This window comes from Eleginops maclovinus, chromosome 11 (assembly GCF_036324505.1).
Source record: "Eleginops maclovinus isolate JMC-PN-2008 ecotype Puerto Natales chromosome 11, JC_Emac_rtc_rv5, whole genome shotgun sequence".
NCBI classification, from domain to species: domain Eukaryota; kingdom Metazoa; phylum Chordata; class Actinopteri; order Perciformes; family Eleginopidae; genus Eleginops; species Eleginops maclovinus.
Window position 1 is genome coordinate 12,132,336 of NC_086359.1, and position 27,453 is coordinate 12,159,788.

The window sequence follows — 27,453 nt, forward strand, 5'->3', positions numbered from 1 at the left end:
GTATGTGTGTTTGTGTGCATTTTGAAAGCGTGTCTTTGTCGATGTCCATATGTATACAGTATCGATCTAATTTCTCTTACCCTAATCAACTTTTGTGCTTTAGAAAATTAGTTTTTTTTTTTTTACATTTCAGTGAAAATCAGAACATATTTTGCTTGATAAAAATACAAGAAAAAACTCCAGTAGGTATCTAGGAATAACCAAAGACTCAATGTTTAAAAGCAAGTGCTGCTGAGAACTGCAATGGACCTTGCATCAAACATAATGAAACAAATGACTGATGTGCCTACACATGTGATATTTACATGATTGCTCTGCATATGAATGTGAAGGTAAAAGTTGGAAGCTCATGATTGCACTGTGCCTCATATTTCCCATTCTCTCTCTGGAGCATTACATGTAGCAAAATCAGACCTGGCTCAAAAGTATTTGTATATGGTCTACAACACTTGTTTGTTCCCGCTTTGAGTACAAGACAAGGACTTAGCAAAGATATTCTGAACAGAAAAGTTAACAAAATTAACTTTGCCAAAGTCCACACTCTGGCACTCACTTTAATATCATTTAGCTTTGGAAAGCAAAAGATAAACAAAACAATCCATTAAGCAAAGTCACATTTTCACCTGCTTTCATTTTACAATGACAACAAGCTCAAAATGAAATGAACAGAAATGTTATCAACAAGGTGATCTTGTTACAGTTTTGCTCCTGGTTTTTTCGTTCAATCACTTTATTGCATGTCTATGGAGGAAAAGTGCAATCAAGAATGAAAGCCATTTTCCCTTCAACCACCGACAAATCCAAAGCGCAAACAAAAGAGATAATCCACTGTTTTCTTTGATGTCACCCTGTTTAGCCATGGTTGAAAGAAAAAATAAAGCAAGTGGGTGCACAGCTGATATGAAAGCTTAGCTTTTTTCATTTTTTTTTTTTTTTTAATAATAGCTTGTAAATCTGAAACACAATGGTTGGGAGAGAAGGTCAATGATGTGGTTCAAAGCTGTCCTTGCATAGCACAAAGCTGACTACATAAATGTAATGTTATTGTTCTTCTAAATGTGCAAAATGCATAACAATAAGTTGATAATACAAACAATATTCATCATCATCTTAGCTAATATCTTCATTAATATAATCAAATACTGTATGCATTATGTATTTTACATATGTATATATATTTTTTCTTCATGATAATAAACATACATACAATAGTTTAGAATTCAAATATCTTTATACAACTCTTCACCCTAGACTTTGCAGTTCCTCGACCCTCTGCTTGTAGGTTAAGTGGCTGTTAACAGTAGACCGCTTGCGTATGACTGCAAAGACGTCTGCCATTAGGTGATAGGTTCAGCATTGGTCATAATGAAAAAAATAAAATAATAAATAACAATAGCAACAAGCAACTTTATCTTTTTAGTTTTCCTTCGGCGATAGTGTGATCTTTTCACCCTAGCGTACGAACACACAGACAATTATGCAGGGTGCGTACATGCCTTCTAGCCTGTTCAGTGCCCCGTAAAACATGTTCTGAAAAGAACACCCAAAACCCATAATGCAATACAATGCCCCCCCGCTCCCCGACAAGAAATGTGGATATTTTGTGAACAAAGGTTAGAGTGGTAACCAAAGGCTCCAGAACAGAAGATGAACACACAATTTGATTCCTGTTATCTTTTGCCAAATCTTAATATTTCCTAGAGTTCCATGTATATCGGAAGCAAATAGGTGGGTAGGGGTCGATGTAAAGCTACAATGGATATCATCCCCAGACTGAGTGTCAGGTTTCTGGTCCTAAGAAAAGCCCTTGCTAATTAATATTGCTACATTAACATAATTTGAAATGGACTGTTCAGAAACCTCAATGTGCCACATCAGAGAGGAAGCATGTCCTTAAAATGTGTGGTTTTTTTATAGGCTAAAAGAAAAAAGAGCAAGCAATGTTCAAGACAAAAACAGAAGCATTCTTTTCACATTTGCGTTAGTTTCTGTTGGTTTTTCTCGGAAGAGGGATTGACATCGTGCTACAAAAATATATTCATCTTCGTCACTATCGTGGAACTACTAGACAAGTCCTCTGTGCAAAACACAGCGCCGGCTAAAGCAAGATTACAGTGCCACTTCAACTTAATGTCTCCTTTCTCTATTTGTCTCTTTCTGTCTCTGTCCCTGTCTCTCGCTGTTGCTCACCAACAAGCAGCAACAAATGAGTCCAAACGGGCATGTGATACTGAAGGCAGTGTAGCTGGTACTTTCTGAGTGTTATGTCTCAATTTTAAACTGAAAGGAGAGGGGGACTATGGGAATCAGGGTCAGGGGACACAGTGGGATGGAAAATACAGACGCGCCATCCATCAACAAAGTAGTAGCCATCACAGCTTCAACTCTGAAAATAAAAAAATGTACTCCTCCTTCTCAATGTGCCCCGCCCGTCATTAAACAATGCCAACTGTACTTTGCTATAAATGGCGTTTTGGGTACCGTTGCCCCACCATAAATAAAACAAACAAAAGAAGTACATAATTAATATTTTAATTCTAAATGTCAATTGCACTCCAGGATTTGAGATGATGTTTACATTTTTACTCATAACTAGCCAATCTCAGATTACACCATTAATGTTGTTGTTGCTGTTGTTGCCGTCAGTGTGTACACACACACACACACACGCAGTTTAATAGTATTTTACTTCAGTGTGAAAGCAGCTTGAATGGAACGCGAACTTGGCGAGAAACAGTCACTTAAGCGTGAATTAGACAATTATATACTCTTTTTGTAGAAATTATAAACAAACAAAAATAAATAACTTAAAAAAATTACTTTTCCATGTATTCAATAAACATACCCTTTAGTTACACTTTGCAAAGCTTAAACATAATATTGACATTTCTAACACTTGATAATATTTACAACGCTGTGAAAGGAAATGAATAATATTTTCAATGCTGAGCACAGAGATGACTGAATTTTGTATTCTTTGTCCCTAAATAAATGGTGTGTCCACTGAGACATGTTTTATTGCTATTGCAGAAACCCCTAACATATTTTGAAGAATGATGTAATTAATCTCATTAAACATCTACAGAGAATTGAAGATATCTTGACAGAGAATGAGTGTAGCATTTTTGCAGATGATCAAATAAACTAAGCTATCAGTCGAAGTTGATCTGTATTTTAATAAATAAAGATACATAAAAAGATGCCCTGCCCATGCATATACACAAGTGCCTTTTACTGTGTCTGTGATTCCATGTTTAAATAAAATAGAAAAAGTTAAATAACAAAAGAAAAACTAGAAACAAAAGCCCCTTAACATGTGTGGGCCATTTGCAGTTTTAGAATAGCATTCTCTTGGCTAGGCTATATATTTATAGTAGCATTTTCTTAGTAGCATCACCCGAGACCTGATCAACACCCTTTCAAAAGTCTGTAAAGTTATCTTTCTTTTTTTCTCTATTTTGTTTGTTCAAAATCTTCAAACTTTAGGTAAACATAGAAGCAATGCAACAACTGGGAATTCAAACCAGCATGGACACCATGTTTGTCTGAAAATGAAAATAAACACCTGTTTAAGGAAGAATAAGAAAGAAAACGAAAACGAAGATCACAGGTATCATTTTAAAGGAATAAAACATGGATTAGTGTGGATCCATCCCCTGTAATTTGGGCTTCTTATTCAAGTAAGTTGCCCAGTAGACCAAGTTAAAGGTTCCAAAGAGCAGAGGGAAGGCTATTCTGGCAATCCTGTCTATCTTGCTCACACTGTTAAAGGTCTTCTTGGCCTCTGGAGGCTTGGGCTTTGGCTCCTCCTTGGGCTCAGTTGGGGGTGGTGGGGCGCTTTTGGCAATAGTGGCCAATCCAGGGTCCCTGGCAATATTGGGGGCGAAGGCTGTAGCAGTGGCAGCTGGGTAGGCTGTAGTGTTGTTCTTCTTGAGGAGGGACTCCTTCTTCTTCTTTTGCTGATTTTGTTTGTTGGGAAAGCATTTGAAAAAGTAAAGAGGGTAAGATTCTTTAAATATGTGTTTTGTACAGCACATTTTGCACAATTACTGATCTGAATGTAGCAGCCTGGTGAATATACTGTAAAACATATGAATATTGTGTAAATTGAGAAATAATTCTACATATTTCCAAGTTGAAGAAAGTCAACTTGGAGCAGAAAGCACAAGATGAACACTAAACCATTAATGTTCATGTCATGTTATTCAAATTGCACTTTCTATGAAATGAGCTGGCGATAACAACTAAATGTCCTCTGCCTGGCCTTGCTCCCTCAGCAGTTAGGCTGACTGTCTTGAAAACAATGAACGACTCTTTGATACAGAAGCCCGTATATCATTAATCAAATCATAAATCGTTAATCTAGTTTAATGGATTCATCCTTATTTTAGATTGAAGTTATTTTTTGTTGGTACAAACATGGGCAAACAATGTGTCAGTAGAAATAGTTAGCCAAATGATTGCCCGACAAACCATTTTTGTCAAAGCTTCTGTGGACCGTCTTAATGTGTTCTATGTGAATCCTTCTGTAATGCAAGTCATTGGTAAACTGGCTTTAATTACCTTCTCTGGCACCACACTTTTTCCATCCCAGGCATAACCCCTCTTGGTGAAGTAGTTGACTGTGGCAAACTCAATGAGAGCTGAGAAGACAAAGGCGTAGCACACAGCGATGAACCAGTCCATAGCTGTGGCGTAGGCCACTTTAGGGAGAGAGTTCCTGGCGCTGATACTGAGTGTAGTCATGGTCAGGACAGTGGTCACTCCTGCAGGGAGAAAAAAACACGATGGAATTGAGAAATCAAAAAAAGGTTGTATATAATGCTAAGTCGAATACGAGGAAGAGCTGAAGCATTGTGTAATTACTGCAAATGTACTGTTGGTATAATTCAACATTTCGCAGGAATCAGTACTTTTTATATATGGGCTATTTTAGCTAAAAATGTAGTCTTGGTTCCATTATATAAGGACTCTTTTCTTTTAAAAAATGAGCACACCGTTCATTCACTTTAATATATATGAGCAGCTGATGCAGTGATGCAGCTTTGTGCTTTTAATAGACTCTGAGAGGTAGAGATTTCCACAGATGCAGCTGGAAGATGCAGGCCACAGATACTGCTGCTGACTAATACCAGGAAAATAGGCTTTCTCTCAAAAATGACATGCGCACCACTATATAAGCAGTTATGAAGCAATGGAAAAGCATGATTTCATACATTTGATGCACACAAATGCCTGGTATTAAAAAGCAAACCTGGAAAATGAAATCTCTAATCTACAACATCAGCTATTAAAAAATCGTAGATGAGACACTGTACAGAGAGGGAGAGGAACTGGGTCAGAGCATCTCTGACGATGCGGTGCTCATCACAGAACAGCGTACTGCAGATGTTTACACACCAAACAACATCAGCACAAGGACCCACTAATTCAGCCTTGGCTGCCATGAAGGGGGTTGAAGAACAGCTGGCTTGTTAAGGAATAATAAAATATTCCAAAAAGAACTCAACATACATGAAACCCCTACATACACACTTTATTGTATTATTTTAAAAGATGCACAGACATGTACAGCCACTTTTAATGCTTCATTTTAATCAAATAAAATACAGTAAAAGACCCTTTGTAAAGCTGCTTAATAGAGTTTATCGGTCCTTAACACAATACGCTAAGTTATTTAATAGCTCTTTTGGTGTTATACAGCCCAATGCTCTTAACATAATTATCAACAAATCTGGAATGACGGTAAATAACAACAAATATTTAACTTTACAAGCACAATGATGACACATGGCAAAGAAAGGGCTGGTGAATTATGATGAAAACCTAGTTGCCTCCAGGTGGTCCTATACAAAATCCACATTTTTTTAACAGTCTAAAGAGAACGTTAGTGTTTGTATCGGATTATTTTATATTTAAGAGTGTTTCGATTGATGTATCCACCACCTACAGCCTGAATAAGCAGGTGGTACTGGGTTATCGTGTGTCCTGCAATGTTACTTTAGACTGATTCTATTCCTTCTTCCTCCGCGATTATGATGAAGTGTTAAGGGATGAATCACAAACTCCTCGTTCTCCCACTCACTTTCACATGCTTTTGGCATTACTGAGTTGGTGCTGTGACATGAAGCATAAAGGCTGATTGTTATGTTCTAATTAGTCTGAGCCAAATAAATAACTGGCCATTAGCCATAAGTGAATAAGACACCTCTGATTGATTTCCTGGATAGGCATAGTGGGTACACAGTGTGGGTGGTCCTACAGTTCTTGCTTTCATTATGATTAAAAAGGGACCGACTAATCAGAGTTTTATTCCGAGGTCATCTATTGTCAAAATTGGTTTCTGGGCTTTTCATTGCCTGTTCTTTTATTTCATGTTTTTATATTTGTATTTTATTAGATCAAGAAAGAAAATGCAGGTATAATCAAGATTAACAACCTCCCCTTTACACCTGGTGCATTTATACATGGTATGAGCACTACTAAAATGTGAATTAAACAAAAGAAACTAAAAACGTTTAATGCTGCAGTAAGTTCTGTAAATGAATAGAGTTAGGTGATGCATTACAGTCCACACATGACCATGTGCTGCACTGCACCCACTGCTAAGTAGGGCATTGAATTTGTTGATACATTGTTGTGGAGTGCATGGTGGCAGGAGATATGAAAATACTAAATGATGCTTGGTCACAAATTCATACCAGATTTTCATACCCTCCATCTCAACTGAGAATTATGTTCATATAGCTCATTTGTATTAGCTAAATAACATTTAGGGGAATGTAAGGTGCATTTTGTATGAAAATGTCACAAAACAATCCCATTTGACGTAGCTATTGCCTGATGTTTTCCATAACAACACGCACACAACAGAAAACACTAAATCAGTTGCTGGGCTGGTCATGTCTTACGCAGAAAACTGCTTCCATTTTGTTCACATTTATTTTTCTGTTCAAGACAAATTCAGCATGACTATGGTAGTACTCATGATGTTAACACAACTATATAAACATATGAGAACTGGGCTGTTGAAAAGTGATTTATGAAAGGGGATGCTTAAATGATGAGATTTGTCAAAGTCAAGCGCTTTGTGTGACCTCTTCTCTGCAGCACTAAGCCAAAGAACATTGTCACATATTCGATCTAAATACCGCTGTAATTTACCCTGCAATCATGTGTGCTTATGGCTTAAGGAAGTGCTGGAGTTAAAAGCATAGCAGCTCTCACCCATTGCTTCTGTACTGAGAGCTACATAGGTAAGCTGAGTGAAGGAAGATGTATGATGGGATATCAAACAACTACATAAGCCAAATACACACGTGGGAGGTGAAAAGAAGGCTACAATCACATTTAGACGTTTGTGGGGAACAGCATTAGGAAAGGATGGAAGCAGGTAAAGGAATGTGAATGGAAAGATGGGAGGGCAACAGAGTGGTGTCAATCTGTCACTTTGTTTGCCAGTAAATCAGTTAATTTTGTGGGGGAGGAGGAAGGCAGCACCATTGGGTATTACACAAGTCTTCTCAAAAGCCGCCCGATGCTTGGAATCATTTATACTTTGCTGTGTTTGACAAGCTCTGTTGTCATGGAAACAAGTCTTCCAACTCCTCCAACATCTTAATACCCCCAGAGGGAAAAAAATGGCGATGAAATCAGAACGAAGCAGGAATTTGACTGATAAGTGCTGGTTTGCTTTGTCTTATTTGTCTTTGGTCAGTCTGCATAATATGTTTAAAAGTCTAATGTATAGCCTACCTATAAATATGCTTGGACTTTTTGTCAGCTAAGTGTGAGGCCTACTTAGGAATAATTTAGAACACCAGTTAGTTGATTCATTATAACATGACTCCAGAGCTCGTTTTAAATGACTCCTTTTGACATGTTGTAACTAATAGAACTGAGGTTTGAAGTCTGTTAATGAACAAAGTCAGTGGTCTGGAAAGTTCTAACTGGATTAATAGTGATGCAACTCAATTCTTGAGAACCTTTCGATTTAATTTAGTTCAATGTGTACAAGCAAGGGTTTTGCGTCTGTTTGCAGATTCACTTCCAGATACAAACTTCAACAGTGTAAAGTATTTAAATACTCTCAATGTATTCCACATATGTATATATTTCACATCCTCAAATCTTTATTGTTGTTATTGTAAATATTCTTCTCTCTTTTTGCACTATTTTATTTATCTTATTTGCACCATGTATGTTGAGTTGTTGGAGGAGCATGGGACATAAGATTTTCATTGCCAACATATACGTTGTATGCTGTGCATATGACAAATAAAACCTTGAAACATTTGTTGGAACTAAATTAGATATTTTATGGTGATTAATGACAAGGTGACACACTTAAGGTAGGGTGGCTATCACTGCTGCCTCAGGCAAGAAAACACTTGGTTATGAGTTTATGCAGGCAAACAGTCCAAATGTGCATTTTGAGAGAATGTGGGGAGGTTTAGAATTTGATTGGATGTATATCTGGGTAATCAGTCTGATAGACATTAAGTGAGAAGCCACAGATTAAAAAATGAAATTGCTTAATGAAATAAGAAAATAAACGTTATTGTCCCTTGAGTTAAACGTTGTTCCTGCCTGAGGTTCTAGAGGAGTTATTGGTCATAATCATTACTTGACTTTTCTGTCATTTTATGGTTTCCTTTTTTCGTTTCCATTTGACAATTTGATTGACAACTCTTGAATGAGGCTTCTAGTAATCTGATCAATCTCAAGTCAGTGAGTAAAACGTACTTCCAAGCCACTGGATTGCAGCCAAGCCCCAGATCTCAAATCTGTGTGGTGGAGAGTAAGCCTTCAGGAAAATGGCTGACTCTCTACTCTTATGTTGCATCGTTCCAGGCAGAAATTTGCCTCTGACAATGTTTTGACTGAGTAGCAAACCAAACATGACAATCAAAATGTGGGACAAGGTCAAAAGGACATTGTGAAGTGGGATGCCGGCTCAATCAAAGAGAAGGTAATCCTTTATGTGTAACATAAACTCAGTTCAAAGGCCTGCCTGGCCGCCCGAATATACCTGCATTTAGCCTCTGTCTAAAACACTAAGTTGAATCAGCTTGCCTCTTTACGCCCAGAAGCCAGTTATTTTCTGATTGGTCAGTGTGTCTGTGCTCTCAGCATTTTTCGGCATTTATATGCTGCCATTGCAGCTGGAAAATAACTGTAGCGGGACTATATTGTATAATAGTTGTAACATCACAATATTCTGGAAGTCCTGATTGCTCATTTAATGGCACATTTTCTGAGTAGCTTTAAAAGATTCCTAGGAAACTTCTTCCAAGCATGTTTCTTCTCCTGCATCAACCCTATAGCTGACGTTTGGATGCTTCAGTTTTCAAAGTGAGATTGGTGTTTGTGACTGCGTTCACTGGCTTCTCCAATCCAAACAGTTTGTCATGCTTTCACTGCACTGAAGAAATACGGAGGCTGGATAGTGGGCATACAGTCAGGATTTTGGTGAAACACTTAGTTAGGTTATCGATATATAAAACACAAGATTTTATAACAAATACATATCATTCTCCTTTATCGAACTTCATGTCGATTCAGTGTTTTTCAAACATAACTATAAACATACCGATATTCCGTAGTTAATATTGTAGGAACACTAATGAAACAAGTCTGGAATTATTTTAAAGAATAAATATTATGCTGGTTAACATAAGCTGTAAATGAACACAATTGTTATAATAGGTTGGCTGCACAAATATCAGATAACCTTTTAATCATAGTTGAGCATATTTTTCATAGTTATTTCAGAAAAAAAGCGCCATATACTAATGTATTAGTAAGGCTTCTACTGTCAGGGTATACTTAGTGTAGTACAGTTTAGTAAGTATCATTTGTAAAGACTGTTGTTACAGTAGGACAATTTGTGTGTAGGGAGTTGTCAAACAACTTGTATTCTTTCAACCAGTCCCTGGAGTGAAGCTGTCCTTTTTGGATGTCGATCAACATCTCCACTGTGCTTTGGCTACTTATTTATTCATGCCTTATCAATAACTGAAGCCTCGGGGGGGGCATGACTCAAAAACACATCTCATTCAGTGTCACCACATCACCTCTGATTTACATAAATGGAGAAATAAATTGACATGTTGATTGGCGTGTGAGTTAACTGACTGTGCCAACACCACAGCTGTGAGAACTGTGCAACACACAAACTGATGCACACACAAACAAAAACGTGCATGCGCGCGCATACACACATAGAGTACATCACTGCACTGCCTACAATGTTGTCAGCAAGTAATCATGAATTTATGACCACCCACTGGCACACAACCAGCATGTGCACGCAAACCAAACAAATACATGCGGTGACACAGACACAGTCTCACTTGTGTATGTGTACACTCACAAACACACACACACACACACACACACACACACACAAGGTGTTATTCCTTAATGAGCCGATACATTAAACAGCATCATGGGAAAACTAATAAATACCTAGCCAATCACTTAAAGAGGAGAGGAAGTAGCAAGATAATCTGAGCACTGCTTTCCCTGACAGCTCAAAGACAGAGTGAGAGGGAGAAAGAGAGGGAGGGGGAGGGGGATTGAGACAGAGCACCATCAGTGGTTTCCTTTTGGATTTAGATTTTGGACTGCAAATAAATACAAAGCAAACAGTTTTCCACTACACCAAACTGGCTCTAAACTAATCAGCCTCTTAATCGGCACAATGATAAATAAGATAACTCTACCAACTGCTGTGTTTTTAAATTGCCTATTCATCTACAGGGAAAGCTTTAGGAGAACAGATTTAGAGCGGCGGCTGTGCTTCATAGTCACAATGTAATTTAAACAGTGTTTGCAATGCCGTGCTTGTTCATGTTAATGGGGTTTCTGTGTCCCATTTGGACATCTGCGCTGGAAACATTAACCTGATCACATCGGTAGTAACAAGAGAACACATAGCATTACAGTAGTTGTTTGTTTATCCTAAGTATCTGTGCACCATTTGATACATTAAGACTCTGTCCGGAAATGAAAACAAACATAAGTCAAGCTGTGAATATGTGTCTGCAGGAGAATGACTAAAGTGAATTTGTGCCATTTAGTTATGACTCCTGCTGTAAATATAATAATACAAACCAACCAAATTTTGGGCTTTTCAAGAAATTTAACACAGAGCGTCCTTGGCTTCATCTACGTATCTGTTAAAATAATGCCTTTTACTCCTTCAGATGTACAGTATGTGTGCTTTATATTTTTTCACAGCTTTAATAGGCTTCACATGACCACTACAGAAAGAGCCATAATGCAGAGGCCCAACTTGGAAACAGTGGTGAATTGAATAGTCCAGGTAAAAATGTTTTCTATTCTCTCTGTGTTTAGGATGGACAACTTATTTTACCCTTGAATGTTTAATTAATGACCATTGTGGGCATGAGTGACAGTCCTCCAAAACTCTTGCTGTGAATCCCCTTAATACACATTCTCACTAATTTGATCATTTGTAGAGATTTGATGCAAGACACACTCTCAATTGATTCATAAATGCCCATTGGTTGAAGTGTTTTGCAGATTGATTTATGTTGCATTATTGAAAATCTAAAATATAGGAAGGCTGTGCTGGTTTGAATTTGAGTTCAGCTATGTTGTTTATTCAACAAATGCACTTTATTAGTGAATAAAAGGGTATCATTAAGCCTTATATTTATTGTGGAACGGCATGTGCACATCATTTATCTCCTGCTATTTCACCTTGTTTAATGGTAACCTTTGCGTTAGTTTGACATGTTGGAAATGTCACAATGTCAGACCTTGTAACATTTTCATTGTGACTCGGGCACACAGTCTGTAAAATGGTTATCACATGTTGGTTATGAGGTGCTTTTCTGAAGGGACTAACACATATTGGGTTTTTGTGTCTATCAGCATTCTGAATCTGTTCCTGTCAAGCTGCTTCTCTCAAAACTCTGACATCTGTCTGCCTCACATCATCATGCTGAATGTTTAAAGCACCATTTACAAGCCAAGCTCTCAAAATAATCAATGTATATAGGCATATAAAGTCCCAACGAGACAAGTGGAACCAAAGGTGCATATTTCCCCCTTTGCACAGCAACATTGCAAGCAGTGAGACTGTAACCTCTATATCACATGAAAGCATGATTCCTGAGATCACTTTGAATATTGCCAGAAACCTTGTTATTAAGGTTGTGTTTTTCTCATGATATACCAGAATAAAGACACATTGTATAAAGGATCTTCTGAGTAAAGACTGCTCAGTGCACTCCTTAATCCAAATAGCACTAGACATATGGTTTGATATACCACATAAATCGTTGACTTAGATGATAGCCAAATGTTTAAGATGGCAATGAAAGATCCTGATTGTCGGCTATGTCTTTTTAATGATTAATTTACAGCTTTAAAGAACGCGCTCATTCAACTGTCTCAGATGATGCATATTAATCACATGAATGACCTACCTAGTATACTGGGATGCTGCGCTACTCTGCGTCTTCGCGAAAAGCGCGTACATGTGTTTATTCAACTGTGTGTGTGTGTGTGTGTGTGTGTGTGTGTGTGTGTGTGTGTGTGTATGTGTGTGTGTGTGTGTGTGTGTGTGTGTGTGTGTGCATGTGTGCATGTGTGCACACGCTGCATGCATGTAATCTCATGAAGCAGAACCAGCAGTGATAGCATGAGGGACACACACATGCCCTAGATAGTTGTTCGAATCTAATCTAGGCCATCCTCATTTCCCCTCGACACGTGACGAGCACCGCAGGTAGCTTGCGGTGACACATGAAGATACTCACAAATCACATCAACAGACACCGAGACATCGCAGGAGTAAAACATATGCTGGAGACTGCGGAACTGCAACATTTGGCGTCTGAATTATTTTTTTCTGTGAAGCTTTAAGTAATAGGCAAGGGGAGACACTGCCGTCCATGAGTAGAGGAGAGAGAGGGAGAAGGAGAGAGAGGGAGAGAAAAGGAAAAGAGGAAGAAAGAGTGCAGGGCGAGGTAACTCAAGGACATTCTGCCTGCTGCTGCTGCTGCTGTTCTTTGCTGCTACAGAGCATGCTGCAGACTAGCAAGAGCTTTCCTTTTGGGCAGTATTATGCAAGACCTTAGTGTGACGGGCAGACAGATACACACACTCATACAAACACTCACACATGCCCAAACACATGTGCACAACACACATAGGCCAGTCAGTGCGCACCACAACCACACACACATAGACAGACTCACATCACAAACGCACACACACACACACTTGTTGGAAACATTCGGAGCACGTAAATCCAAATTCACACTGAGCCTTGTGCTTGCATTTCTACCGCAGCCAGCCACCACTGATTAAAGCTCTTGTTCACCTCCCTGGTGCAGAGACAGAAGAGAATAGAGTGGAACTATCGCACAATGACGTTTGGACTGAATAGGCAATTTATCCCGTATTTTTAAACATTTAATATCCTTTAAGAGAATTTGACATTTTGGCACATACGCTTTCTCGCTTTCTTGCCTAGGATTAGATGAGAAGATTGATACCACTGTGTTATCACTCTGAGGTTGCCAGGCAACCAGCAGAGACACCAGGAAAACACTGTGCCCGTCCACTCTTCATGAAATTGTTACAGCATGTTGTCCTATTTTCATTTACTACAAGAAAAAGAGTCAAAAAGCTCTCATGTAAAAGTCAATCAGATAATGTTACAGAGAATTATGGGTAAGAAATCCTTTTGTGTCTGAGTGTAATATTTTTTTCAAACTATTATTTACCTTTTTGCAGGCTAGTTTTGTGGCTTTTTTTCAGCAGCATGCCTGATGTCATGCCATCATATCTTCCACATTTATTTTCTCCATAACCAGATTTGAAAGCATCTGATGAAATGCTCATTTCTCAAGCCAGAGATGTTTAGAAGTGAGAAGAGCAGACGACTCACCAAAGACAGTCCTGGCAGGGACGGATTCTCTGTTGAGCCAGAAAGACACTTGGGAGAGGATGACTGTCATGATGCAGGGTAGATATGTCTGGATCACAAAGTAACCAATTTTCCTCTTCAGGTGGAAGTGGGTTGTCATCACAACATACTCTCCTGTAGTGAGCATAAGAGATGTAGTCAGTAAGAATGCACAGATAAACCTTAAAATTAGATGTTAAGGAAATATATTTTATATATCCCTAGTTTTAAAAAAAAAATGGATTGATGTGCTCAGTTTAAGTATAGTTGAGATATATTGGCATGGTTGTGGATGTCATCCGTCAAAAAAAACCCTCAATACCAAGTAGTGTTGCACGGTGCACCGATACTAGAATGGTCGCGATACCCTGCCGTTAAAAACGATTCCCCTATTTCATTAGTACCGGTACTTTAAGAATGACACTGTTTAAAACATGTCCTGTGAGTGTTCAGCGCTCTGCTTCCACTTCCTGCTGCCGTGACTGTGCCTCCCCTCTCATGCACGCTCTAACTGTCATATCTATTGACAAAATTAGAGCGTGTCTGCAAGTGCGAGTGCTATTGCCGATGATTCTCGGCTTGTTGACAGAAAAGACGCAAGAAACGACATTTTGAAGTATTTTGGATACATCTCTGCTGACGGAGAACACGCAGCTCTACGGTCACCGCCGCCGCAGCTCCGCCCTTTGTGACGGGACCAGTGCGCGGAGCAAAACACGTACTTCAAGTTAAAGACCTAACACACTTAACTATCTCATCTACATCTGGAACTAGCTAAACTACTAATACATATGTTTATTCTTCACTGTCGAGTCACTCATTACTGGATCATTGAGCTGCATGAGACGGATACGACTGGCTGTCAGGAGAGGGAGAGGGGAAAAGAGAGCACTCCATTTATTTCTCCTGTGTTATTTTCTAAAGTTAATGTACACTTATGAACAAGGTAGTTCATCTACTATAAGTACTTTGTTTGACTGATTCCACCCCAGCTAGCGTCACTCCAAACAGGTCACCCATTTTATGCTGTCACTAATTTTTGCCGCTATCAATGAAGAAAACCTGTGGAAAAAAAGACATGATGCCCAGTAGGGAAATTATGAATCTAGGGCATGGCATGTCATTTGTAAAGCGTCAAACTGATGCCACTGACGTTGAACTGTTGCAGCTGTGTCGAAATGGACACTTTCAGACCTGTAGTTGGTTCAGTGATTCTTCCTGTATTACTTTATATGTAGGGAATGACTTTCTTCTGAGCTTTTTTGACTGGGCAATGTGGTGTAAACATTGAATTGAAATGCAAACGTTATTATTATTTTTTTTCACAGTAAATAGTATCATTCTGATTTCTAAAACCTACCTGTGCTGGACTGCACCACACCGGAATCCACACTTTGCCCCATCAGATCGTACTGGTTTAATCTGGACCCATCCTCTGCCACCACCACGGACTGGGCAGCCCCTCTGGTCCACACATACACCACCTCTGCTCGAGTGTAGGCATCTGGAAGTAAGGACGGAGATAAAAGTTATAAATGATTTTGCTGCTGGTTGTCTGTTGTCACGTGTTGCCTTGCAGGTTATATTTTTGGAGTTGCTAGGGATGCCAGTTGAAGGAAAAACAGACACATCTGAAGTGCGGTTTTCCACTACAATCCCCTAGTTTTATTTGAACTCATCTTGTCTTCTCTCATCTCGTCTAGTCTGCTCTCAACTTAATTCTGCCTGTATTGTCTCATTTGCTATTTAAGCACATTATTTTGTTTTACCTTGTTAGAGTGTCTGCTAACCTCATCTCCACTGTTTTATGTAATACTCCTCAGCTCGTCCTGTCTCATATTTTGTTGTCTTTTTTCAAACGTTTAAGCATTTTGTGATGTGATGTCTTTTCGCATCACGTCATGTCCTCCCCCCTACTTGTAAGAAAACAAACAAACAACCTCCCAACAGGTCAACATGACCTTAAAACAGCAAAGTCAGTCTTTTTTCCCCTCCGGCCACCCAACCTGTCAAAGCTGCAGTGTGGCTCGACCACTGCAGAGGAAAGGATGGCTCGACTGCAGACTGCAGCATACGGAGGAGAGCTCATCACTGAAATATTTAGGGAGTGAGTTCAATTTAAAGGGGGGTTGATGCTAGGTCCTCTCACTCACGCTGTGCAGCTGTCTGAAGAATAGCCCAGAGACAGTGTGACGTTTGCTTCTCTTTCACTTTTGCTGTTATTTTGTCTGCTTTCTACTCTCTAGTTTTTCCTCTCTGTTCTTGTCTGCTGCCTCAATCACTCTATATCTTGTTATGTCTTCTCAACGATGATGCAGGGTAGGGGTAGCTGTCAGCGGTGAGCAGCTGGTGTGATGCTCTGGAAACATTACAAAGAGTGCTGCCTCGGATAAACACAGGTCTGTGCGCTGCACGCCTGCCAGGGTCTTGCAGGGTCTTTCAGGGCCTGGCAGGGTTGAATGGGGGTGGCCAGAGGGGACTTGGCGGACAGCTCCTCTGGGAGAACAGCTGTTACCACACTGTCATCTCTTATCTGGGACTGGTGTGGGCTCACGCTTCCAGTTAGATGAACTAGTGACAGTGTGTCAGAGAGGCATGTGTCTGTGTGTTGTGCATTTGTAGGTAAGGTTGTGTGTGAGTGCAGCGGAAACTTACAGCTGCCAAATTTTAGTGGACAGGCATGGGCATCCATTGGGAAGTCTTCCAGGTGCATGGGACATTCTGCTCTTACTGTAAGCCTAGAGAGATTCATACAGACATGGATATTGAATTAGAAAAAAGGAAGCGGATTGGAAGAATTAGGGCACAACAATTACAATTACAATATATTACTTATTTTTGTTTTCTAAATCTCTGCACCAAACAGTCAAACAGCAGCTATGCTTTTCCCCAAACGAACAGAAACGCTCCAGTTCCCTGAGCTGTGGGTTTCTATTTCCTGACAGCTTGGTGAAAAACAGCTCGTCAGGCCACCCGTGACACACTAATCTCCCGTCCATCCCTCATCTCGCTCATCTGTGACAGCAATATGGGCTCCGCCTCCACCTCCTCCCCCTGCTGGATAACATGCTAAAACAAATGTTTTACAATCCTTGACTCAGACACCTCACATCAGCATCACCCTGCAGTGTGTGTCAAGGTTTGTACCGTCTCTGAGGCTTTTATTTACCCGCATTGTGCTGAAGGAAACAGAGGTGCTACGACTTGTTCTAAAGTCAGCTCAGCTGGTCATACACCTTATCTTCCTGCTCACAACTGTCCTGTAGAATCCCCAAAGTGATAAATCACGACAGGATAAAACTATTTCATTTTTCCTGGTGAACACTACAATGGAAAAATGACAAATTGTTATGAATGTATGTGGTACACAGAACTTATAAATGGCTGACTACAATCCTAGAACAATATGTAATATATAATTATATATAAAATATAGAGTACAAATATACATTTAGAAGACTACTGAATCATCTTGGTGTAAGGAGGACCATATATGCAGCACTATGATAATACAGTCTATTTGTACAGGTAGAAGCAATCTACCTCAGAAGATTTTTTTTGTTGTTGTCCTATTAATAAACATCCAAGATTAAAACCAACAATACATTGATCTTACAAGTGAAGCTAAAGCTAGAAAACCCTTTTTTTTCTCTGCGCCAAACATATTTTAAAAGGTCCCAAAACTATTAAGAACACATCAATAAACATCACCCTTTGACTGGGTGACATTTTCCTTCATTACCATGCATATAGGCCCTGAAATGTATCATTACTCAATTCCACACACACCATTCTGGTGCCATAGTGACGTATTAGTACACTACATGTGTATCTACCCACAGCTGAAAATGGTGCATATATAATGCACTATTTAGTTCACTTTGAGTAATGTTAGACTTTCAGTATCTGCTCCAAACCAGTTCAATCTCTGGTTCGTCTTAAAATCTAGTCAGCCTACCTCATGGTGTACAGCAGAGTTCCTTCCTCTGTAATTCGCAGCAGCTTGTTTGGCATGGTCATGTTGTGAGCCACGGACTTCTTGCCATTGTGGAAGAAGGTATCGGGGGTCCAGATCTTGCTGGCCATCAGGTTGTTGAGACGTAGCACGGCCATGGGGCCTTTGAACTTTAACCTTTCATCCTTCCAGCTCTGTCTGAAGAACACATCAATAGTGTACTCCTATGGGTGCACAGTAAGGAGTAGAGAAAAATAAAAGTCAAGAAGGAAACAAAAAATATTCCCCCCAAACCCGGTGGCTGTTTTATTTCCACCTCCATCTACTACTGTGGGCTCAAAATGCTGAGTAACCTTATTTTTTAAAAACCTTTTTTAGCAATGTTTCTTTTACTGTTCCTCATGTCACTTTGACTTTCTCATGTTAGTCTTGGCCTTGTTTCCCTGCTGGTAGCTGTCTCTTTGTGTTAAAGACTTTGACAAATATAGGGAGGATCTTGTGGATGGAGGTGCATGGTTTCCTGGCTGGTATCTTTTCTAAAAGAATGCCTCTGATGTTAAGTATAGTAATTGTTCTCTATTTTAATTTAGTTATATGTGGGGTAGCTTATTCCATAATATTTCACCACAATTTGGGCACAATTTTTGTCAATGTACTGGCATGTATGCAATGGGGCATTGTTTGGAAGTCCCAAACATAATCATGATTAGCATTTGTCTTTAGGGAAACGTCTTCGCTTGGTAATCTAAATTATAATGGACACAAAAAGGAAGCACTGGACAACAAAATTAGGAAGACATTTCATGTTGAAGGCAGCTAATGACTATAGCTGAGAGCATATTCTAATGGTTCTACATGACTGCCCGGCACAGTAAAGAGAGCCTGTACAAACTACAGCGCAGCCGGTTTCTTTTTTTCCCCCATTCCCCCATTCCACTTGGCCCACGTAAGATAATTAGTGTGAGCTGAAAAAGAGCTTTGAGGTAATACAGGGGGATAGGGAAAGGCTGGAGATGGAGAAAATGTTCTTCGGCTTTCCTTCTGGCCTTATAAAGCAGCAGAAAAACAGTCCTGGCCCGCATGTCAGCCCGTGCAATTAACTGAGATTATGTCAAATAGAGTACAACACTTCACGTGCAGATAACAGAAGTCTTTTCTTTTTTTAAAGTGGTAAAGGAGAGGCAGTGAGACATTTGGATGAGATTAATTGGTTCCCAGTGCAGAGTAGAGATCAGATGTTGTAGCGGCCCACTGTTTTTTTTTAAGGTAGAGTATTGAATAAGACTAAAGAAAACATAAAATGTGATGACTCATATTTTGATGTAGCATTTTATTTCAATCCTGAATTGACGCTTATTATTTGTATTGCCTTTTACTACCAAATCATCTCACTATTCTGTAATGACTATCAATAAACCCAATTTGGAATGTGAGAACATCTTGAATTTCTATAATAAAGGAACAACATGACATTGGTTTTGCTTTTGTTGCCCCTTTAATTACTTTCACTTTACAGGACCTTCAGTCCTTCAATCTTAAGATATTGTTAGTTAGCTCTAGAATTTTTAGTAGAGACATATCAACATAGGTGTAGACCTGGATATTATTAGTACGAGTAATATTTTATTTTAGTATATAAAAAAAATGTGAAAACATGTTTAGGGTCAAATTTTGAAGCATATTTCAACATCCACATAGAAGTCACATGCAGTCATATTAACGAGATGGGCTGGCATTTACGTATTAGCATATCAGGATTTAATGGAATCAATCATCAAATGAATATACAACAGTTTACACAGCAATGTGTGCCTGGAGAGTTTATAAGACAGGGGTGAGGGTGGGGGAACAGGGAAAGGGGGAAACTGGTGACATTTGCAGAAGCAAAAAGAGTCTTACCATGTCATGGTCCGAAACTGGCCCAATACTAGTCACGAAAATGTCAGTCTTGACTTCAGTTACATTACACGCTCTGTTGAAGCAGGAAATTGCCAGAGTGAGTGACTATCAGTGGCATTCATTAGCCCCTAACTACCTTGTTAATACATCACTACCTGGCTGTAGCCTCTGATCCATTCAACATTATTTTTAACACATTTACTCACACACACAAATTGGAAGAAAAAAAAAACACACCACCATAACAACGTCCATTTTGTATGTCGATAACCATTTCTGCTGGTATTGGTTTCAGTGTCAGCTCCATTACCCGGACAGTGGTTCAATCCCTTCATAAATGTGCAGATTGCTGTGTTACTGTATATATGCCACTCTGGTCCCATAATACTGATAAGCGAAATGGGTCTGCTGGGGATTCAATTGGAGTGGGTAGCAGAGGGGATGCGTGTGTGAGGGTTGGGTTCATGTGATTCTGAAACTAAAATACGACGGCATGATTTATGAATGATACCTATCACAATCCATAATTTCTTCCCCTCGACTACTGAACTTTTAGCAGGCTTGGTTTTATTCGCCTTCTTTTTTTCCCCTTTTACTCTGTTCTTTCTCTTTCTCTATTTTTTTCATTTTCCATATCTCGATTTGTCTCTCAGTCTCCCTGCCATTTTATTTCTCTCTCTTACAATGGACAGTTGACAATAGAGTGAAGAGCAGCCCACACAATGAAATGTCATTCACTGTTATATTAGAATTGCTGGCTTTATAGCAATTCACTGTTTTACAAAAGCTGCAGGTGAAGAATGAGTCTCCTGTCCTCGTTTTCAATTATCACTCACAAAATCTGTCAGTGAAAGCAAACCAAACTCCAAAAGATGTAGCCGGATGAAAATTTATATTTTCAGTCATGTGAAAAGTCAACTATTTGTAGAGGTTTTTCCCTTGACATTTGAAAAAAGAAAAATATATATATTCAAACAGTCACTATGAGGGGAAAAAAAGGTTTACTGACCTCCTAGTCCTGGCCTGAGGCGATTGTCATAGCCATCCAGAAGGCTGTCTAAGATCTTGGTGAACACTGTAGTGTTATCTACCGGTGGCACGCCGTTCGTCCCAGAGCTGGCAAAGCAAAGCAGAAGATTTAAAGTCATCACAGTTTGAGTCCAAAACTGACAAAAGAGTAAGAACAAACCCTGAATATGAATCATACTGTATATCAAAGACAAAAAATAGAAAGATCCCTGCTTTGTAGTTAGCAGGACAGCTCTGTTGAAGTACATGACAAAATTGACGCATTTTACTGTTGTTGCCAAAGGGCAGATAATCCTGTATTATCCCTTCGGAAAGAGTGGCGAGTGTTAAAGTTATTTTCATCCAAATGTGAAAATGGGCAGGCAAGCACACAAGAGCGTGCAACACACACCCACGCGCGGACACAATCTCACAGAGAGAATAGAGAAATCATGATACATTATTTATACCTTAATATGGTCTTTTAGACCACAAAGGCCTTGCTGAATGTGCTTTATGAACAACATGAAACAAAATGCTAAGAGCAATGCCGAAAACAGTCACGATCAGTAATTGCAATAGCAGAGTTTGCAGCATCTCCCTGCATAAATATTTCAACACACATAATCAGGAATATGGCCCCTAATTACATTGTATAAAGCTAGGATGTGACAGGAAATTGTGTGTATATGTTTGCACAACCGAATGAAGGAATGCGTTTACTGTAGGCTCAGAGTGAACGCACAAGCTTTGGTACATGACATGCATATGTTTGCATGTATGTAAGGGCTGATAATAATCAGATGAAAGTCTCTCACTATGCATTGTATGCCTCTAAGCAATCATCCCCTCCCTCTTTTTATGCCAATAGCATTTGGTTTGATTGCATCCTAAATAAACAGAAAGTGTTCAGAAACAAGCTCTGCAAGCTTAACGGCTCCAAGGAGAGGGAGAGGTCATCACGATTATTTAGCAGGGACCTGCAACGGGAGGGTTGAATAAGTAGGAGGGAGGGAAAGTGGCTTCTTGAGAAACATGTAAAGCTCCAAAGACAAAGAAGAGAAAAAAAGATGGAGATAAGAAAGTTGGATGCGGGGCAAACAAAAGGAAGAAGAGCGAGGTTGGGAAATAACGTGAAAGTGCGGAGGGGCGAAACAGTTCCCGTTCAAAGCTGTTGGATTGAGGCAGACCTTACAGCTTTGAACATGAGCCGCCAAATATTTTGCTTTCTAAATAAGGCTGCCACATCCGACTCAAACACAGATTTGTATAAAAGGGTTAATGTGTATCTCTCAGCCACCAATTTTGCTCAATTTGCAAGCGTCCTTCTATCTGCCAAAAAAAGTCAACTATCTGAGCCAACATTTAAGCTGTAGAAACTGTGATGAGCAATTCTGTTTAGCATCAGTCTGGAAGGTAACAGTTTTGAAATATTAAAAACAATAACTAATCTGTTCTGGTTTTTTTTGGTCTTGGATGTCAATTAGGTAAATACAACAACATGCATTGCATCCATTGACAGGCTAAACAGAAGACACAATCTCCTCTTCCCTTCCTTATTGTAAATTTGTGGGACGAAAAAGGAATTCTGATTATTATTCCTACTATATATATATTAAGGCATTTCTAATTTGCTGTATCAGAACAAGACACCAAAGCAGTTTTTGGTCCACTACAAGGGTTACAGTCCTCTAATAAATCAGAGAAAACAAGCCAGGATATCCTGTATCTCTTAAAAGTTCAACAATTATTAAAAGGTACTTACACGGGGGAATACGAGGAAAACAAATCCATGTTAAAAATGATTAATAATCAGTGGAACAAACACTTTTCACAAACACAAAACACAAGGTTTACTTTTTGACCTTGCATTTTTTCTAATGAAAGGCTGCTGTATTTTTAATTTGGTTTAAGGTAGTGACATGTCATAATCTAAACTGAGTAGAAAGCAACCATTTTACACATTAGGAACGGATGCAAATGGCTTATTTTTTATTTAAAGACATACATTTTTTACAGTGTATATGGGAAACACGGGTGGTGGGGGGGATTAAGGTTGTATGTCAAGGAAAAGAAAATAGAGAGGAAAAGGTGATGTGGAAGAATACACATGTTTATCAGCCAGGGGCCACTTCCTCATAAAACATTGCACACCATCCCCATCTACAGGTCATCTGAACAGCAACAGTGCCGTTCACACTCACTTTGCCAATGTCTCTCTTTCACTGTCTCTCCTTTTCTCCATTTTACTGTACATCTCTCTATCTCTCTTCCTCCCTCTCAGTCCCCTTCCCTCTCGTCACTCGGATATCTAATTATAAGGCAATTTCTTTCGCTGGCAACATACTGTAGCAGAGTGCTAGGTCTTTCTGATTACCGGGTCTTGTTGAAATCCCCCAAGGTGTGTACGTCGGAGTGCGTGCGTGTGTGTGTGTGTGTGTGATTCTGTATTTGACTTCAAAAGAGGGACTGGATTATACAGTAAATCTTTCGGTGATAATTGCTTTGCAGTTTGCAGTGACAGTTCCCCAGTAAAGTAATCAGTACTTTTACATTTCCTCTAATGTGCTCAACATTCAGCACATCAGACCCAGTAAATCAAACGTTCCATTTGCCAGTCAGTATCCAAAACCTTAGCTACAACCCAGAGTAATCGGTAAAATCAAACCTTTGTGTAATCATGACATATTGCAGTTCATTATACATTTGAAATAGTACAAGTTCGATCTGTGTTTTGCTTGCGCTCAGGGCGTGTAAGCTGAAACATGTACTGTGTACTGTATGCATGTGTGTTTTTGTGGTGTAGTTGTTGTCATTGAGAGAGAAGCGAGCTGGTCCATCTCAAGACATCCCCATTCAAGTGAACTGCCTGTGACAGTTCTACTGAATAATTCAACCATGCAGAAAAGCCTGATCTCTTGAGTCTCTCCCAAGATTTTAGAAGAGCTAACTTGATCTTATGCCATTGACACAGAATTTGCTAATAAATTGCATGTTTGGTGTTTCATTTTTGACTGTGAATGGTCTGCGTTCTTATTTACTGTAGGGTTCAATGTCAAAATTATCCAAATTAATCCAAGGGTTGTTGTCAGATTATGATATGTTGAGGTTTGCTACATAGGAATGGCTGCCGAGCATTTGATACAAGTAGGAATTAATGCAGTTGCAGACATATGACAGTGAATTGCTGCCACCTCTTATCCAATCACTCCCCTTCTTTCCCTCAATATGTTTGTCTACTTCTTGTTAGGCGAAATCCGACACCTCAGTGTTGACATTGACATGTGTGTTGGTACATCAACCCTACTATCCCCAAAGTCACTGTCAGAAACATCTGACAGCACACAGCTCTGCCAATTGCCCCAATGCAACCCACATCATCCACTGTTCACAGCCTATAGGTCTAAAAACTGAGAATGTAGATGTTGTCCCACAAGGCTGGTGAACGAAATACAAGAGTAAGAAGCTGGGAAGTTGGGATTTTGGCTTCTAACATCCTCCCTGCGTTGCATTTCTTATTGCCTCCATGCAACTATAAGCATGGTGTCCTGTGGGGATGCCCCAGTTACAACCACAGTGAATTTGCTATGTAAGGGTGTAACTCAATATACCAAGCACTAGGCAGGAAGATAGAATTTGATTTCAGCAGGTGTACCACCGTTTGCCTCCTGTGCTGGCTGACTGATTTACTGACATATTTACTAGCAAGTTGACCATTTGGCAAGAACTGAGTCCAATAATAAACTGTAATCCTCCTCTACAACAAAAGTGCATTCAATGTGTTGCACAACACAGGGTGGTCTTCACAGTTAGTCCTACAAATGTCACTATAGGCGCAATTGCATCATTCAGTTAACATCTCAATCATATAAACAATATTTAAATCCACTAACTGTTTATCACTAACTCTGCTAAATGATTTCAAACCAATTCATATGAAAAGTGTGCATGTCTTGTGTGGCTGTCACATTTTTAGGGTTATCCAATGATCCTAATTAAAGGTACAAATGCATTTGTAAATAAAAGTGTTGTTCTTACCTTTTCACACCTAGAACGATGTTGGCCACAAGCAAGGATGCCCACAGACACAGAAAGGCCGTCCTGCTCCGTCCACACATAGTTGCAATATGAGGACCTTTCACTGCTGGAGGTCAAAGAGAGGGATAATTGACATCATTACCAAGTCATGTGAGTTAATGTTCCACCATCAACCGAAACACATCATCTCTTCAAGAATCAACAAATATGTAGATGTGTTAAACACAAACAGCTTATGTGTAGATAAAGGCTTGTTCCTTGAGAGATTAGGTTTTTGGTACCTTGCTCTTAATTCAAAGATTCGTTGACAGCACATGCATCAAACCAAATGGCCCTGCCACATGCATTGGGCCATCACATGCCACTTGACACACGCAACTGCCAAAGATTTCACATCATCATTTTAAACGATGTGTCACATTGACAGACACCCTAACTATGTGGGAGATCGAATTTAAATAGCAGCTGAGCAGTTCGATCATCAGAAAGGGATCCATTGGAAAAACGACTTTCATAACTGACACGCACAACACACGCATACGATATGGCTGCATCTGTAGCGCATAATAATTAAGACGAAATAATAAGGCAACACATCATCGACCACATAACACCCTATGTGAGCTCGTAGCACCTGTACACAGCCTCCTCTAATGCCCTGCAATGTGAAAAGCGCGTTACCGCAATATCAAACCAAATCCACCTAAAAACAATAGAGCGTTCGCGTCCTCCTCAATCATTAAGCAATACTGTCAGCCGGGTCATAAAGTATGTAAGCAATTAGCCTGCTCTACTGTGCTTGCAAAACACATTGCTTAGATCCACGGTCCATTTTTTAAGGGATAATCGATGTGTCCACGCGAGGACCAATTACTTACTTATAGAAAAGAGCTAAACCAGTATTTCACACACGACCACAGAATCCTGCCGTGAAACACAGCCCACATAGAAGACAATGCCCCTGCTACTTGCGTGTGATGTTCCAAGGTGCACTGGTAGCGGATGGGAGTCAGTGGACGTACAATGATCTGATAAAATGAAATAAAAATGAAATAAATCCTTTGGTTGACAAGGATTTGACAAAGCGGGGATGATGCAGATTAACGATTGGATCAGAAAATCTCGCACAGGCACACTTTCTAAGTTATTCAGAGGAAATGTCACCCTCTTCCCTACACTACATGCATATAGTCGAGCTGGGTAGAAATTAAGCATGCAACTGGCATCCCTGCAAGGTTGCTCTAAATGCATGCATGGCGATCCAATTGGTGCGTGGCGGAGTAATTAAGCAAATGTACGTTGATGCTGTTTTATTCTGAGCACCGTCCGTGATGCTGTCTCCCGTTTAAAACATCAAATGGTTCTTCCTTGCCATAAAATACCCGTTAAACGGTCCTAATTTCGACGGCGAACTCCCCTTCTCCCCAATAGAACTCGTCTCCGTTTCTAGCGGTGTCCAGCAACACAAACCATCCCTTTCTAAATCCGAGTGTTACTCCCCTCTCCTTCTTCTGTCTGATAAAAAGGCGAGAAAATGGAGAATATCACTTACAGCTGACGGGTCGGGGTATATTCGGTGTCCGCTGGCTATATCCCCAAACTTTTGACAATATCTTTTCTAGCCGGACTGAATGAGAAAAATCCTCTGTGATCTCAGATCTGACGAATTCTAGCTTGAGGCTGGAGAAGCGGCTGCTGACGATATGCGCAGGTCTCTCTCACTGTTCATTGGTGGTGCTGTAGTGAGTTGAACTCTCTCAGTCTGTCGGCAACAAAAAAAATGTTCCACTAAACTAACACATCTGGTCTATGTGCCGAGGTCCCTATCCAAAATGACGCTTAGTTCATCCATAGTGCCGGTAAATAAAGTGCATGACAAACAGACTGTGTCCAAGCGCAGACCATTTAATTTTGGAATAGGCTGTACCAACCTAATATAAAGACTAGCCCGCCCATTTTATATGCAGCACAATTTAACTTCCACTGCTGTCACCCCTAATCTCTTTTTAGTGGCTGCCATACAAAAATCCTCTTACATTTTCAACTGGTATCCCTTGTTTTTTCCCCATCGCGCTTTCTCTGTCTCGCTCCTACGTGATGATTTCCGAGGAGATAACATTGACATACATCAAAAGACCATTGAAAAACCAAGACAGCTAGGGCATCTAATGGACATAAGTAACAGTCATAAAACGGACAGTGAGTATTTACGATTAAGCAAAAAATAACCGAATGAAACACGAATGGATTACACGGCTTCGGATACGCGCGCACACAAGCAAGGGAAAAGACACCTCCAAAATGTAAAGAAAATCGTGTTCCCTCACCAGCTTGCACTGATGAGACGAGCCTCTCTGCAATAAAATCCTTCTCGAATCACTCACCGTCTCCTAAAAGCCTGCGTTTCGCATCGAGACAACAGCACTGTGTCTCAGTTTACAGCCAAATATTCTGCTGCTACAGCCGCGCCACTCCACACTGAGCTGAGAACCGCGAGGAGCGCTGAGCCGCGTGCATCTGCAAGGCAGGGGGAAAAAAATTGGGCTGATGATACCCAGCGTATATTTTTTGTAGTCATCTGCGTATTTCAAGTTAAACTACAAAT

The 27,453-nt window shown here is 39.8% G+C and overlaps 1 protein-coding gene across 2 annotated transcripts; it reads right to left on the minus strand.

Annotated features, from left to right (window-relative positions):
• On the minus strand, positions 1-26,730 carry gabra1 (gamma-aminobutyric acid type A receptor subunit alpha1). Of its 2 annotated transcripts, XM_063895534.1 has the most exons (10): positions 26,401-26,730; positions 24,849-24,954; positions 20,812-20,918; positions 19,803-19,873; positions 17,907-18,127; positions 16,604-16,686; positions 15,309-15,452; positions 13,931-14,083; positions 4,564-4,766; positions 1-3,959 (listed from the first exon to the last, which is right to left on the minus strand). In XM_063895534.1, the coding sequence occupies exons 2-10, from the start codon at positions 24,926-24,928 to the stop codon at positions 3,639-3,641; spliced, it is 1,383 nt and encodes a 460-aa protein (XP_063751604.1). In that variant the 5' UTR covers positions 24,929-24,954; positions 26,401-26,730; the 3' UTR covers positions 1-3,638. The 2 variants fall into 2 exon arrangements, with proteins under 2 accessions (XP_063751604.1, XP_063751603.1); XM_063895533.1 differs by lacking the exons at positions 19,803-19,873; positions 24,849-24,954; positions 26,401-26,730 and having other exon boundaries at positions 20,812-20,834.
• Positions 26,731-27,453: the final 723 nt, after the last annotated feature.